Consider the following 14,483-nt stretch of genomic DNA (forward strand, 5'->3'; position numbering starts at 1 on the left):
ACGCAATCTGCAGCAAATTAAAAAATACTTGGCGTATTGACCTGCTCGCTACGCAGCCGTAAAGGACTGCTGCTGCTGGCTGGGGAGCTGCCGTCAGTAGCGGGCAGCTCAGACACAGCGGGCGGGTGGTATGTTCTGGCTGTTACACCCACTGGTGTAACCTGGACACTAAACAAGCTCAGTCTGCGATGTGTAATCAAGAAATGTAATGATAACACCCACTTTTTATAAGATTCAAAGTTTTTTTCTACAGATCAATAACCTGGAAATGACAACATATACTTGGCAATGTTAAAAATACACATTTATTACTCCACATATGCAATGGCTTCTCGCAGTATCTGCAAAAACACAAACTTGTCATAACTTAAATATTCTGTGACATGGTAAAATTTTCATGCAATAAAATTACAGAAATGTATTAACATAAAATACAAAGATATACTTTACATATATTTCCACTGAAATAACCTAAAAAAATACCCTACCAAGGCATCAGGATTTCAGCACTGTCCAATGTCAAGTTCGTATTATTGGCCTTTTTGCTGCTATTACTCTTACTCTCTTTTTGGCAAGGTGTAGAGTAATAAAGAATTGGCAACAGAAGAAACATCAGGACCTGATCTGGCATTTGTATTCTACGCAAAATTCCCAGTGAAGTCTGTGGAATTCAATGGAAACACTTAAAAAATATGCAACTTTGCAAAACTTCATAATACAACAGAGATAAGAAAACAACCTTATGGCAAGGAATTTAAAGAGAATAATTTATAGGCGATGTAGACTTTTCACAGCGAATAATGGCACACCCTGTATAAATCTGTCATACAAAAAAATACATGTATTTAAATACTTATATACAGAGAATTATTGTATTCTGGTTGTAGTGGAGATGTAACTCAGAGCTGCTACCGACTTCTTTCAAGCTCTGCACGATGGGGTTTGGTACCAGGAGTATTTCACGACTTCACTGCAAGTTTTGCTCACATCTGGAGCTGCCTCGGGCTCTAACGCAACAGAGGGAATAACAGGAGAGGAGCGGTTCAGAGAATTTCAAAGCCACGCGTTTTTCACAGGAACCAGCCCTTTCGCAGAGAGCAACCCTTCGCACCAGCCCCGGCGTCCTCGGCGCGCGCATCGCGCCGAGCATCGTGCCGAGCATCGCTAGCTCGGCTCTGGCTGCGCGAGGCAGGCGGCAGGGCTGGCGGCTGCCGGTTCACCTGCCGGCCCCGGCGAGCCGCCCCGCAACAGCACAGGACTCGTTCGACACCGACGGCTGCCGACGGCACCGGCACTGCAGGGCGGCGTTGGCGGGTAACCCCGCCGCACCCCCGGACACAGCTCCCCATCCCCAGCCCGGTCTGTGCCGGCCAGCCGGTGACAGCACATCACCGACGGAGCGGCGCGGGGAGGAAAGGGGCTCCCGTCTCCCGCGGGAGTTCAGCGCGGATGGGGTTAGCTTTACAGAGGACGTCCCTGGAAGGAGCCGCGGGGACGTGCGGTGCCGACGGGGCCGGCTCAGTCAGCACAGGCTTGTGACGGGGACACGGCGACGGGGACGTGACACGAAAGGGGCCCAGAGAGCAGCGGCACAGCGGGGACACAAGAGCCCGGTGTATTGAAACCCATCACGGAGATTTTGACAACGAAGCAAACACGTATCTGTTTCCTATCATTTTTCCATTTTCCAGATACTCTTTCCTTGTAATTTCTTCTCCAGGGACCAGGCACAAACAGGCGTCAATAAAACCTGGTCCCCGATGGGCACCAGTGAAGTTATGCCCATGCATCATTTAAGATCAAAACCGAGTACTTCAGTTATATTGTACTCACAGTGTCTCTGCTACTCAGCGCAATGATCCTAGGGGTCTGTGTCCTGTCACTTTTCTCAGCAATTTGAAGTTTAGAACTAGACTGAGGCAGAAAGCAGAGTTTCCCCTGGCATGCGTTGCTGGACTTCAGTAGTGCTTCCCACACAGCCAGAATCTGCCCCCAGTTATTTCACCTGGGAAGGAGCAATTACCTGGTGTCTCCTGAGAAACTTTCCCGGTTTCTACCAAGTCCTGCCAAGGATATTTTGCACAATTTACCCAGTAAGAGCGGTGCTGAAAAGGGAACATAAATGACTGACACGGAGAGCGTTTGGGGTGAGAAACATCCATTTCAGAAGTGAGCCAGCTCCTCCCTACACACACCAACCTCGACCTCAAGGGCCGTTTGTCACTTGTCCTAAAGAAAGTGATGAAAACGTCTGACTAGACATGTCCTACCAAACTGCCAACTCCTCTCCTGGCCCGAGAGCTTCTGGTTGAACAGGATCTATCTGCATCTCTCACATACGGAATGGTTTGGTCAAAAAATAAGTTAGGCTCCTTGTCGTCCTGATTGATAGTCCAAACTGTTGTCATTATTTACAGAAAGATGATAAATAGTGCAATGGAGTTTACTGAAAAAACGTACCCATACCGGTGGAGTAAATCATCTGTAATTTATAACTCCTGAATAAACACCTGGTTTTGACCCTCGTTCTGCTTCTCTTGCCCCACCTGAGTCCTGGCGGGCCAAGCGGTGGGTTTCCAGCCCCTCGCGGCAGCAGGGTTATCCGACTGCTCTGATCAGAAGCAAATCAGAGCCGGTCTTGGTGTGGTTTTGTGACTTTCATCTCAAGCGTTACTACTACGTTGCAAAGTACCCTGGCCATCGCTAGTGGCCGTTGCCAACAGGCACCATTCCCGCACGGTGCGAGCCGAGCTCGCCAAGGCAGGCGGTGGAGCCGGCAGCCAAGGCGCACCGCGCTGTGCTGGGACGTGGGACGGGGACACGGGGTGTGCGCAGAGAGCACGGGGGCGAGGAGCCGGCTGCCCGCGCAGAGAGCGGGGTCTGCTCACCGGCAGCAAACGCGGCCAGAGAGGGCGGCCCATCCGCACGCACGCACGCGGGAGAAGGGGATTAGGGTAATTGGGTCACCCCGGCTCCCAGTGATCAGACTGGAGGTTACTGGGGGCAGAGAGGGCAGGTCCCTCCAGCACAGCCCGGGCTCAGAGCTGGGGTAGGACCCTCCTGCAGCTGGGGAAACGGAGCAGGGGAAAGCGTTTATTTCAGACCTGGCTCGCTGAACGCCGGCAGCTCCCCTGCAGCCCGGCACTAAGGCAGCTCCTAACGGGGCGCGGGCCGTGACGGTGCAAGGACCCACGGCCGACGCCGGGGCCTCGTGGTGTGACCCTGGTCCCTCAGCGGGCACGGCACGGGGGCCGGGTGCTCAGCACCCCGGCGAGAGCTGCCGTGTCTGACAGTGTTCACCTGGCTCTGTCCTGAAAATAACTGTGCAACTGGTATCAGAGCTTCGGCTTCCCTCCCCTGTACAAGTTGTGCCTGCATACCTGAACGCTTCTTTTGAAGACTTCTATGGAAATTCCGTTCTGCGCAATTTTGGCCACGTACTGATTTCCACATAAAACTGTGGAAAATAAATGCGTCGTGTCTTTTTTCATATAAAATTGTTTCGTACCAGTTAGGCCTTTCTATTTTATTCGCAGAAATGAAAAACACAAAAAATTTGTCCTGAAAGAATCTGCATCTGTTAAAAACATTTTCTATCCATTTTTGCATTACAAATATACAGTAAGGATGCAAACACTGCAACCTCCTTATGTCTGGCAGCAAACAGATGTTGATAGTTTGAAAGTGAATGCAGTCCTAACGAAACCCCTGTGTACCACAATAGCCGTACATTGCAGCAGAACCCATGGCTCATTTTCAGCAATAGTAACCAAAAGCCACTCTACAGCAGATTAAGCAATTAATATAGTGAAGGCTTCTGAAACAAGAAAGGCAATATCCACAGCTGGAACAAGTTAAGGAGATCTCCCGTCTTATTAAGAAGTTAAAACAGGTATTGGTAAATTATATACAGTACTTTTACTTTACACCGAAAATAAAGTAAATCGAAGGGTGGAATAAGATATTCCCCTTTCATAACCGAGCAGCATTGCAAGGTCACCCACTTCGCCTCCAATAAAATCTGAACCTGTGATAAACTGCACCCTCCGAACCCGGACAAACAGAACCAAACCCTCCAGCCCGTTTGCACAGCTCCTCGCCACTCATAGCAGCAGCTATGTGAAGAAAGCAAATATTTCAAATACATTCTGCATCTCAAGTACATATTTAATCATTACCCAGCCCCAGAAGAATTCATGGAGTGCAGAAAAAAACATTTATTTGCCCCAAGTTGGGAAAGACACTCTGACAGGTGACGAGAGGACAAGGACGTGCCTGGGATGTCCTTATGCGGCAGGACCCGATCAGCTCGAGGCTCCCAGGAGGCTGGTGCCGCCCGTCACAGCCCAGAGAGGCCCCAGGGCTGCTCCGATTTGCACGGGGGATTGCTTGTCCCTACAGCAGCCTTTACGAACAGGGAACGCCGAAGTAAAATTTAAACCACCTATTCAGCCCTCCTCCCTCGCCACACCCGCTCGATGTCTTTCCTTGTTGTACCCAAGGACGTAACTTCTTTTCTTGTCATCTTACTGTATTAAAAACATGTGCAGATCAGCAATCTGACATTAAAAAAGAACAAGTAAAGAAGTTGATCTACCTCCTCTGACAAGTTGCATAGCAAGTATCTTTACCCATGACAGGCAACCAGTGTGCCGAACTGGCGATCCGTTAAATCCAGGAATGCAGTTCTGTAAGAACTATCTCTTTTGCTACAGCTTTGCAAGACTAGTTGTTGGTGCTCTCCGGTGGTATCGGAGGACAGCCTGTGGTGCTCAGCGCAACCTGAGAACGGGTTATCGGCGCGGCGCGGGCCGGCGACCCTCGCCCAGCGGCTGCAGCCTAGCTGCTGCCCGCAGAGGAGCAGACGGAGCTGCACATGTTCAAATTGGAGGTCTCAGACTCGGCCTCCGTCTCGGCTTCGTCGGTGGTCTCGGGGGGGGACATGGACTCACTTGTCTGCTCTTGGCTCTTCTTTAGCCTGTGTGGAGCAGAGGAACCAGGCATTACGTGGGCATCCCCAGATCAAATGCCCCATAGAAGGAGTGGCGTGAAGGCAGTCTACAGGAGCGAGCATGCCCCAGGCTGCCCTCGCACCACTCCTCGAGAGGTGCCTACAGCAGACCCATGGTGAACGAGAGGTGTCTTTCCAGAGCACACACACAGCACATAAAAAGGTTATGACAGGGACCGACGTATCAGCAAAACACACTGAAATGCTCCGAAATACTCTGCAATGACTTGCAAGGCTTCAGCTTTCAGGAGCGCTGCCCACCCAGACCTCGGCCAGAAGCACCCTGTGCTGTGGCCAGGGCAGCAGGCTCCCTGCCACGCACCACGGAGGCCATCTCCTGCTTTACTTACGAACCAAACATTCCCATGGCAGCGTCCTCACATGGGGGAAAGCAGCTGCTTTAACTCCAGTGCTTTCACTGCCTGCTTGTGCCCTGCAGAGGTTTTAGCACGTTCCTCACCTTCATTTTCCAAACCATCATCCTCTAAAAGCAGGATGGGTGAGAAGATCCAATGGGGAAATTGAAGCAGTGTCACATACATATGTTAAATCCCAGAAGTCTCTCTGCAGCATATTTTATTTAATGGCAGTGATTAATAATCCCTGATCTTGTCTCCCTTTTTGGTCAGAATTGCTTTTCATACAGAGGCAGCACCTGAGCTCCTCGGGTGACGTCAGTCACCCAGGGCTAAGCCTGCAGTGAGATGCTCCCGGCCGTGAGGCACTGGCACTCTGATTCCTAAGGGAAGTCAGGAAAAAGGGTATTTTTTCTTTAAAAAAAAATACCCTGCACACTCACTTCTCTCTGTTAAAGATGACAAAGTCTTGCTGGATAGCTTCAAGGCATTCTTGGAGATAGTCATTTTCCTGTTAAAGAAAAACAATACAGGCATAAGCAGTCCCATTTGCATCTCATTGCTGCCTACAGCATCACAGCGCTTCCAGCTGTATGAGCCTCCCAGCCACCAGAAACTTCAGCTGAAACAGATGATGGAAACAGCACAGCTGATTGCCTTCATGGCTTTCACCAGTGGCTTGTTTCATCTGCGGCGAGCAGTTTTCCATAAAACACAGATAGCACACTGTTTTCCAGATACACACAACATGTTTATCTGTGTATTCTGCTTTTGGGAGTGCTATCTGCCTACAGGAAGGAAAGCCAGCGCAGGGGAGAGACCAGCACAAAGCCTGCGTGTGCGAGTCCTTGCAAGAACAAGGCACAAAGCTGCTGCCTCGTCCCACAGACGGCTGCATGCCGTCCTCAGGGGCTGTGCAGGTACGCTGGCTGCATGCACACCGGGGAAGCTGGCAGCACCCGCGGGGCAGGGGGGAAACACGGGTGTGTGGATGGCCCACGCTTCCCAATTTCTACCTTTATTTTACCTCCTGCGCTACTGCTGTCCAGGTGCAGGGACCTCCTCTGAAGCCAGACGCTGCTGCTGCACTCCAGCCGAAGCAGGGACGGTCTCCTGCCCGGGCAGACTCTCGCCCAGCCCTCGCGTCGCCCACCCGTGCACCCCCAGCCGCGGCGCAGGACGGGCTCCTGCCCGGCGCCTGCCTGGGCAGCAGGCAATCAGCCGTGTGTCCTGGCAGGCAAAGTGCCCTTAACTATCTTGGCAGCAAAACCTTGGAGAGGTATTTGCAAATTTGCTTATTCTGTTTTTCTCCTCCCTCGCTTCCCCATTTATTCTTTGTCCTTTTACAGTAAGTCTCATTGATCGCGGCATTAACTCCCACTGAAGAGGGAAGGGATCCATTGCAGTTAATTGGTGCAGACAACGAGACAGGAAAAATCTTGCCTGGCATTCCCTGCTGCTCTCAGACAGGGGATGGTCCTGACCTCGCTGGTGGGGACAATGTTTGTTCCCGTGGTCTGGGATTTGCGCAGCTCAGAGGCACTGCGCAGGGAAAGCAAGGATGGTGGGTAACGTGCATTTGCTCTCACAGGCCTCGCCGGCACACCACCCTACCTGCAAACACCCCTGACAAAACTCTGTTTTCTGCAGGACTGAGTACCTGATCTGCTGCGTAAGGAGATGGTTTTACTCCTGGGACATGTCTGCTCTGTAAAACCGAGATTCTTGTATTTATCTTCCCTGTGATATAAAAGCACTGTGACTCCCACAGTGAAAAGAAGAAACAAATGCATCTCATCTCTAGCTTAATTTCCCAGCTAATGGATCCCCCTCTGCAGAAAGTGCTCGGGGGCATGCTTCTCCCATGCTCACGTGCCGGCCTCCCCAGCCAGCGCAGCCAGACCTCACCCCGGCGCAGGAGCACAGCAGAGCCGCGGGGCTTACCCAGCCACACAGCTCATGTGGCAAGAGAAAACACGGGACAGTTACCCAAACCCAGGACTGACTGGCTGGATGGTTCTGTGTGGCCATCGTCAGCACTTGGATAAACTAATACTGTGTAACCCCACCGACAGCTGTCGCAGACACTGGGCAGTGCCTCTCAGAAAGGTGAAGATCATATAGATGTGTATTTTGGTTTTTAGTTTTTCTCTTGACTGGTGTGCCGGAACCTCTGTTTCTCATTTAATTTTCCAAAGTACATATTACTGTGAAAGAGTTTTATCAAACTTGCATAAGAGGAACATTTGGTCATCGGGAAGACTCTGTTGGGCAAATGTTTTTATGAAAATAAATCTGCAGTTACTGCGTTGTCGCAGTAACTACTGCTATACACCCCCAAATTCAGCAGCTCAGCCTTTTTTCCTGGCTGACTGTTACCCCAGAACGCACTTACAGACTGTGAGCTGTCTTTGCTGTTATCCCTCGACTTGTTCTTCGCAAGCCTCTTCTTCTTCTTGTGCAAGGGCCTCGACTCCAGAATCATCTCCTCCAGCTCGAAGGTGGGGTCGCAGTGCAGGCGGCCCTTCTGCCGGGACACATGACACGGCACGGTGCGCGTTAGGCACAGCACAGACTCTCTCTTGCAGCAAATACACTCAGAAACTACTTCTCTGTCAGAAAGCCTCTGCCGAACGCAGCGGTTCCTGTAATGACGAGCAGCGGCCCCTGCTTGGGGCCAGGGCACAGATCGCTCCTACTCACATTGGGGACGAAGCCCGGCTCCACTCGCTTCTCGCAGACGTCGCTCCAGACCACACCGGACAAGTATGCTGAGGCCTGAACATCGGCCAGGCAGGAAAAGCGATGCTCGGGATTCACTGTCAGCAGCTGGGGAGAGAAAAGCATTCCCGTCAGAGGAGAAAGAAAAGGAGCCCAGCAGCACCCTGCCTTTGGCACGACTCAGATGGGTCAGCCACGCACCAACCTTTCTGCCATGGAAATACATAACTCACTGTAGGAAAAAAAAATACTAGAAAAACTTTCTGGAGGTTGTGAAACCAGATGGCCAAAAATCTGGTACCGTGAGCTCTTGGACCAGTGCGGGTTTGCTCCTCCCATGCCTACCTACAAGGCACGACCCTTCACCGCAGCACCCGGGCGCTGCTGCCCCAGCACACTCCTCCCCATGCCAGCGACAGACCCTGCTCCCTTGTAAAGATGTTGATTCCCCCAGGGGCTCACCGTTTTGGTTTCAACCTCCACAAGTCCTGTTGTCACACCATTTCTGTGACACCAGGGGATACTACTCCGTTTATCACACGCACGGATTACTAAGCACAGAGAAAAAAAATCAAAATGATCACTTGATCCGCTGAGACACCAGTCTGAGGACAGACCTGATTTTTCCAAGAATTCAGCACCACAGACCACGCCGTACGCTCAGCTGACTTGAGTTACAGCTCCCAGGACTGCTGGAGGTACGCCTAACGTGGAGGTACGTCTAATGTGTAGGTACATCTAATGTGGAGGTACGTCTGATGTGGAGGTACTTCTAACACAGGGTCTGGGTAGGGCTTCCAGAAAATTCTGTGCCTAGTCTCCCCTTGTGAACATCTTAACTGAAACTCGGTTGATGCCACCTTTGCAGTGCACGCTCAGAGCCCCGTGCGTGTCCCTCCTCTCCCAAGCGTGGGATGCTCGTGGCGGGCGAGTTGCGCCCACCCTCGCCCCTCTCCAGGAGCCGGCTCCCCTGCCTGCCTGTGCCGCTGCCACTGGTGCTGGAGCCGCAGCCCACCTCTGGACCAGCTCTTGCCACTTTTCCAGAGCACCTAGAATTTGAGTCCTGACCTCCGGCTGCCCCAGTTCAGTTTTGGGCATCTGCAAGCTGAGCACATAAGGTCTCCCAGCTGACAGACACCTATGGTAGGACCTCTACAAAATGCCCATCTAGGACCGTTTCCTTTAGAAAAATGCGGCATAATTCTAGGCACGCTAGTTATAGGTGGTTACAACCTTTTTGCAGAAAATAGAGTCAGTGCCGAGTGTTTTTCCAATGCCAAAGTTAACTATGCAAGAAGCAGGCAACGGTGACTGTACTTACAGCCCACCAGGCACCCAAGCACAGCGATGTTTGTGAAGGGCACGGGGTAAAAGACTGCCTCGACCAGCAACTGCCACCTGGGGAACTTTCCAGGCACTTTTTCACACCATAAAATTATCTTCATCATTAAAATGAAAAGGGGGGAATTCCCAATTCCCAAGTAAGGCCATTGGGTCGGCACCGGCCCAGCGGGAAGGAGACACGGGGTGTCGATGCCGGCACAGCCGCAGTGCCGGAGCGGGAGCGGGGAGCAGGAGCTGGCTCTGGCAGATGGGTGGGCAACGCAGCGCCCACCATCGCCCCTGGGCGCCAGCCGAGCCCCCCAGCGGCAGGGTGCAGGGCTGGGGCACCCCGAGCACTGAAACCCCAGGGCTCTGGGGGGACACGGGGGGCCTTCCAGGCCGAGGTGGCTGCTGGCATTGTCCTGGTGAGACGTTTAAATCCCGCCCGGTCTCTAGAAGCCCGACTGCCGCCAGCCCAGCAGATGGCAATGTGAACCTGCTGAATGCTCTGCTGCAGCCATAACGAACAACGCTGCTTCTCATTAAAACAAAATCTAATTATGTAAATTGTCCACCCAACATTAACTTAGATCAGAGTCACTTATTTGCTGTCAGCACCATCTATATCTTTTTTATAGCATACTCACCAGCTACTTTTCTGAGCTCTCAAGCAAGCAGAAGCTAAAACACAGCCTCCACACCAAATCAACAATTTTCTTGTGTAGCAGTACAAGGAAAGCAGCAGGTTGTCCAATAGATATGGACACCACCACCCCACCCCCCCCCCCCCCGAAAATTCTCGCAACCAAACACACCGAATCTGACCCTTTGGACCGGCAGAACTGTCGAGAGGGAGCAGCTAACGCAGCATGGGCAACGCATGGTCCTCCATCTCACATGGCCATCTCAGCCACAGTTGCTGTCTTTTTAGGTAACTATGACCACTGAGAGGGATGCTGGAAGGGCACAGCTCTAGCCCAGGTAGGAATTTGATTGCCTCACCAAACCCAGCCTTTTTGCTTCCCTTGATATCAAACATAATGCATCTTATTACAGGGATAATAAACAAAGAAAACACAAGATTAATCTGTGCTTAAGCCTGAACAAAGTCATAAAAACTAGTCCTATTTCAATTTTACATTATTTATTAACATGCTGAAAATTTTCCAGCTAGTCCTGCACGTACTGTGGCTAACGTACAATGTAAACCACGCCAGCAGGACTATTTACCTTTCTTAACAGAGCAACGATTTCTTTTGACCACGCAGACGAGTACTGAACGCTCACAGTACTGAAGAGCTGAACTAAAGACTCCACGGGGTTGTTGGAGTGGATGTCATATGGTCTCTGGGGGAAAAAAGCAGAAAGATGAGAAGAAATTCCCTCTCCTCTCTGCAGTCAATCAGAAAGCGTGTTCTTAGGCCTCGGGCCATCCAGGAGCCCTACCCAGCCCCGCAGCAGTTCGTAAGCCATGATTCCCAGCGACCACCAATCAACCTCGAAGGAGTAGCCCGTCCCGCCGTTCAGGAAGGAATGGAAAATCTCTGGGGCTAAACAGAAAGGGCAAAATGCAACAGGTTATTCATTGACGTCAGTTTGTTTCTATTCCAGTATTTCACAAAGTCAGTATGTAAACCTTATGGTTATTCTTATGCACTAGTGCCCAAGGGGAGGCTTTGCAAGCCAGAGTGAGCAGCAGCAGCAGCAGCATGCCTGCCCTTGCTGGGCAGCGGCGTTATCGGGCACACACGGGGAGATCCCTCCCAACTGAGCAAGCCAGGGATGGCAGAAACCTCGGCGCCCACCGGGACGCACCAAGTCCCAGGCCGGGGCCAGCAAGGAAGGCAGGGTGGGATGGGGAGGACGTGCTGACAGCGATTCATTCACTCTGGCAGTTTCACGTTTCAAAGGAGCAGGCTCTGCTGAATGACTTGGGCGCATGCATTAATGTGCTAAATTAATTCAATGCCTTTGTCACAGACAGGGACTGTCAGGCGGCATGCGGTGAGTGCTCTTGAAAGGTAAAATACAGATGTAAGGAACAGCTATTATTTCTTACCCATGTATGGCTTTGTTCCAGCTAATGCAGTTGCTCTTTCACCGTCCCTAATTATTGTTGCAATATTAAAATCTGTTAAATGTGCATGACCTTAAATAAAGACACATTTTAAAAAGGAATTAATCGCAACGCAGAACAGTGGCAATGTAGAGTCAGAATACATTTGTTTCATAAGCTTCTGCCCTCAGACAGTGTAGCATGGGCACAGGCAGGTCAGGGTCAGAGCCCTCCGAATGGCCATAACAGATGCTGAAGCTTTCCCAGGCTGTCAGGCTGGCTAGGTGATTAAATGGTAGCTAGCTTTGGGTCTTGATTTTAAATCACACTTGGAGCAAACTAGTAACTTACACCAGCTCCAGCACTTGGTCAAATTGCTCTAGCCAGAAGCTACAGTCAGTGAAGATGACAACAGGGAAACACTATACTAAGATATTGCCTTGGTCACATTGATTAAAACCCTAGAACTGTTTTTGATGAAAGCCATTGAACCACGACTATCCCAGAGTCCCAGAGCTAAAATAGTGCTGCCACTCCGTACAGACCACAGCAAATTTGGACACGCCAGTTGAATGAAATCATAACAATACTTCCCAAACCCTAAGGCTGTGAGAAGAAATCATTAAGATATTTCAAAAAGTGGAACACCTTCTCTCTGTTTCTACTTTCTCTGTCATCAGGTCTGAAAGTTAAAATTCAGAATAGGTCATTATTTTTCAAGCCAGCCTGGTAAACAGAAAACCCACCCATTTGCCCTTCTGGAGGCTACTTTCTGCTCTCTATCTACAAGGCAGTTATGAAAGTGGTGCGTGAATCACAGACTGCCTTGTCCTGTGAAGTCTTCCCTTACGTCTCCTTTTTCCCATTTATGTTTGGGCTTTATACCCTGTGCTATTTTCTAATTAACTTCCATGCAAGTGCAAGCTTTGGTTTTGATGAGGCTTCATGGTAAAACTCGGATGGTTTGGAGCCTGCTGTCCTGAGAGATTATGTCTTCATTTTATAAGACCTACTGCTGGAACAGAGGTCATTATAGGATCTCCTATGGTACTTCTCCTGTGTAGGCCACTGAGACAATATTATCAATAGATGCTCTCATAAAGGTTTCTGAACTCACCCCACCTGGCTCAGCCCAGATCCATACCCCCAGGGAGACATCAAAACTAGCTTAAAAGTATGTGTGCAGATCAGTCACTCTACAATTCAATAAAGTCAGTTCTTGCGCTTTGTGCCCTCCCACGATGCCAGGTACCGCAGTTCTGGCATGGGTGACCTGTACACTGGGGCACTAGTGAGAAAGGAGGCAGAGTGTGGGTGAAGTGAGGTGGGGGTAACGAGGAGAGGGGCTGCCCTTGGTGGATCTTCCCTGGAATTACAATGCCCAGGTACGTTCAACCGAACACCGATCAGTTAGAAGGAGTGGTGCTTTTTCCACACTTTTCCCAGATAGAAAGATGCACGGTATTCGAGACTGTAAAGAATCTGTCCCTTGAATGAAGGAGGCAGACAAAGCAAGGCAGAGAGATCCTACCTTGCTCATCGAGGAGGATGTTGTCTGGTTTTACATCTCTGGGAAAAGAAGCAAGGTTACAGCAAGATGAAATCTCAGTCAGATCAAGGATGCAACTCAACAACAAAAAAACTGCAACTTTTTAATCTATCAAAAATTAGGAACAAATAAAACAAAAATACCCTAACATTAGGCAAGTTCCTTCATGATGGACTAGATATATCCTTTTCCTGGGCAACTGGGCAAAAAAGTGGGAGCATCGGGCTTGTTCAGGCATAATTTCCAAGGAAAATTAATAACACAGTACAGGGCCTATTTCTGTGAAGCCTTTCATCGCTTTGAAACCCATCCCAGAAGGTGCCCTCAGCCCCCAGCAAAGCATCAGGCTTCCTCCGAGTGACGGGGGAGCAGGACCAGCAGGCGGAGGGTGCCCAGGACCAGCACTGCCAGTGCGGTTTAGTGCCAGCTGTTCCCTGACTCAGGGGCACCGGTGGCATTAAGCAAAGACAGCATCACCCACCCCAAAACAGCCGTGGGCAGCGCGGTGCACGGGCAGCTCCTGCCAGCTACCAACTGCGAGTAAGAGACTGCATGGTTACCTGTGGATAATATGCTGACTTCGTAGGTAGTCGAGAGCCAGCGCCATCTCACAGATGTAGAGTTTGACCGTTTCTTCCGTAAACTGAACGTTTTGCTGCAGATGATAGCGCAGGTCGCCACCAAGAAGCAAGTCCACCACCATGAACATGTCCTCCTCGTCCTGGAAGGAGTACCTGCGGGACCGGTGGCACGTGAGCGAGCAGGCTGAGTCTCACAGGAGTCACGAAACCAAGTCAGGCTTTTTCCCCCTCCTAATTACACAGCTCCTGTGAAAACTGCAAACAGTCCCACTACAAGCATATGCTGGCACTGGTGCTTACACCTTTCTAATTAAGCAAGTGCAACTCAAGACCCTGTCTTGTTTTTTAACCTATTGCTATGCTAAGCAACACTTCCTTTGAAGAGGGAAGCATCCCAATTAACTTCCCCGCGCTCGCCCTGCCACCATCACCTCCCTCCTGAGCGCTGCCACGTAACCCCACCAGCAGGCAGAGCTGCAGGCAGAGGTGCAGGCAGAGCTCAGGGCTTTGCTAGCCAGTCACTTCAGAGAAACTTCGCATTTTCAATTGTGAACAATCTGATAAACCTACTTAAATTATCTCTCCCTATCCTGAAAATGAATTGGAAAACACAACTGCTAATTTAACCATAAGAAACAGAAAAAGAGATTTATATTTACTGTAGAGTAAAACGCCTCTCTAAATCTGCAGTGGATCCCACAGGAGACTGACAGCAGTGAAGATACACTACAAAACAAAGTTCAATTGTTATATTTGGTGATAGTATTTCTAAGGAAAGAGTATGTGGGATTGTATAATGCTTATGAATCACACACTTCTGCTCTCATCTTAAATGTAGGTTTATTCTAAAAGTACGAGCTGAAAGGGAAAAATTTGCTAAGAGAGC

The 14,483-nt window shown here is 50.3% G+C and overlaps 1 protein-coding gene across 2 annotated transcripts in view; it reads right to left on the reverse strand.

The window, feature by feature from the left end:
- Positions 1 to 279: 279 nt before the first annotated feature.
- Positions 280 to 14,483, reverse strand: part of STK32C (serine/threonine kinase 32C) — a 97,064-nt gene continuing 82,860 nt past the window's right edge. For both annotated transcript variants that reach the window (XM_052799797.1, XM_052799796.1), the window contains 9 exons: positions 13,577 to 13,750; positions 12,999 to 13,036; positions 11,471 to 11,560; positions 10,858 to 10,961; positions 10,642 to 10,758; positions 8,071 to 8,196; positions 7,763 to 7,894; positions 5,811 to 5,878; positions 280 to 4,978 (listed from right to left, as the gene is read on the reverse strand). In XM_052799797.1, the coding sequence (XP_052655757.1) occupies positions 4,840 to 4,978; positions 5,811 to 5,878; positions 7,763 to 7,894; positions 8,071 to 8,196; positions 10,642 to 10,758; positions 10,858 to 10,961; positions 11,471 to 11,560; positions 12,999 to 13,036; positions 13,577 to 13,750 (988 nt within the window). In that variant the 3' untranslated portion in view covers positions 280 to 4,839. The remainder of the gene's footprint in view (positions 4,979 to 5,810; positions 5,879 to 7,762; positions 7,895 to 8,070; positions 8,197 to 10,641; positions 10,759 to 10,857; positions 10,962 to 11,470; positions 11,561 to 12,998; positions 13,037 to 13,576; positions 13,751 to 14,483) is intronic.

The sequence above is a fragment of the Harpia harpyja genome, chromosome 10 (genome assembly GCF_026419915.1).
Source record: "Harpia harpyja isolate bHarHar1 chromosome 10, bHarHar1 primary haplotype, whole genome shotgun sequence".
In the NCBI taxonomy this organism is placed as follows: domain Eukaryota; kingdom Metazoa; phylum Chordata; class Aves; order Accipitriformes; family Accipitridae; genus Harpia; species Harpia harpyja.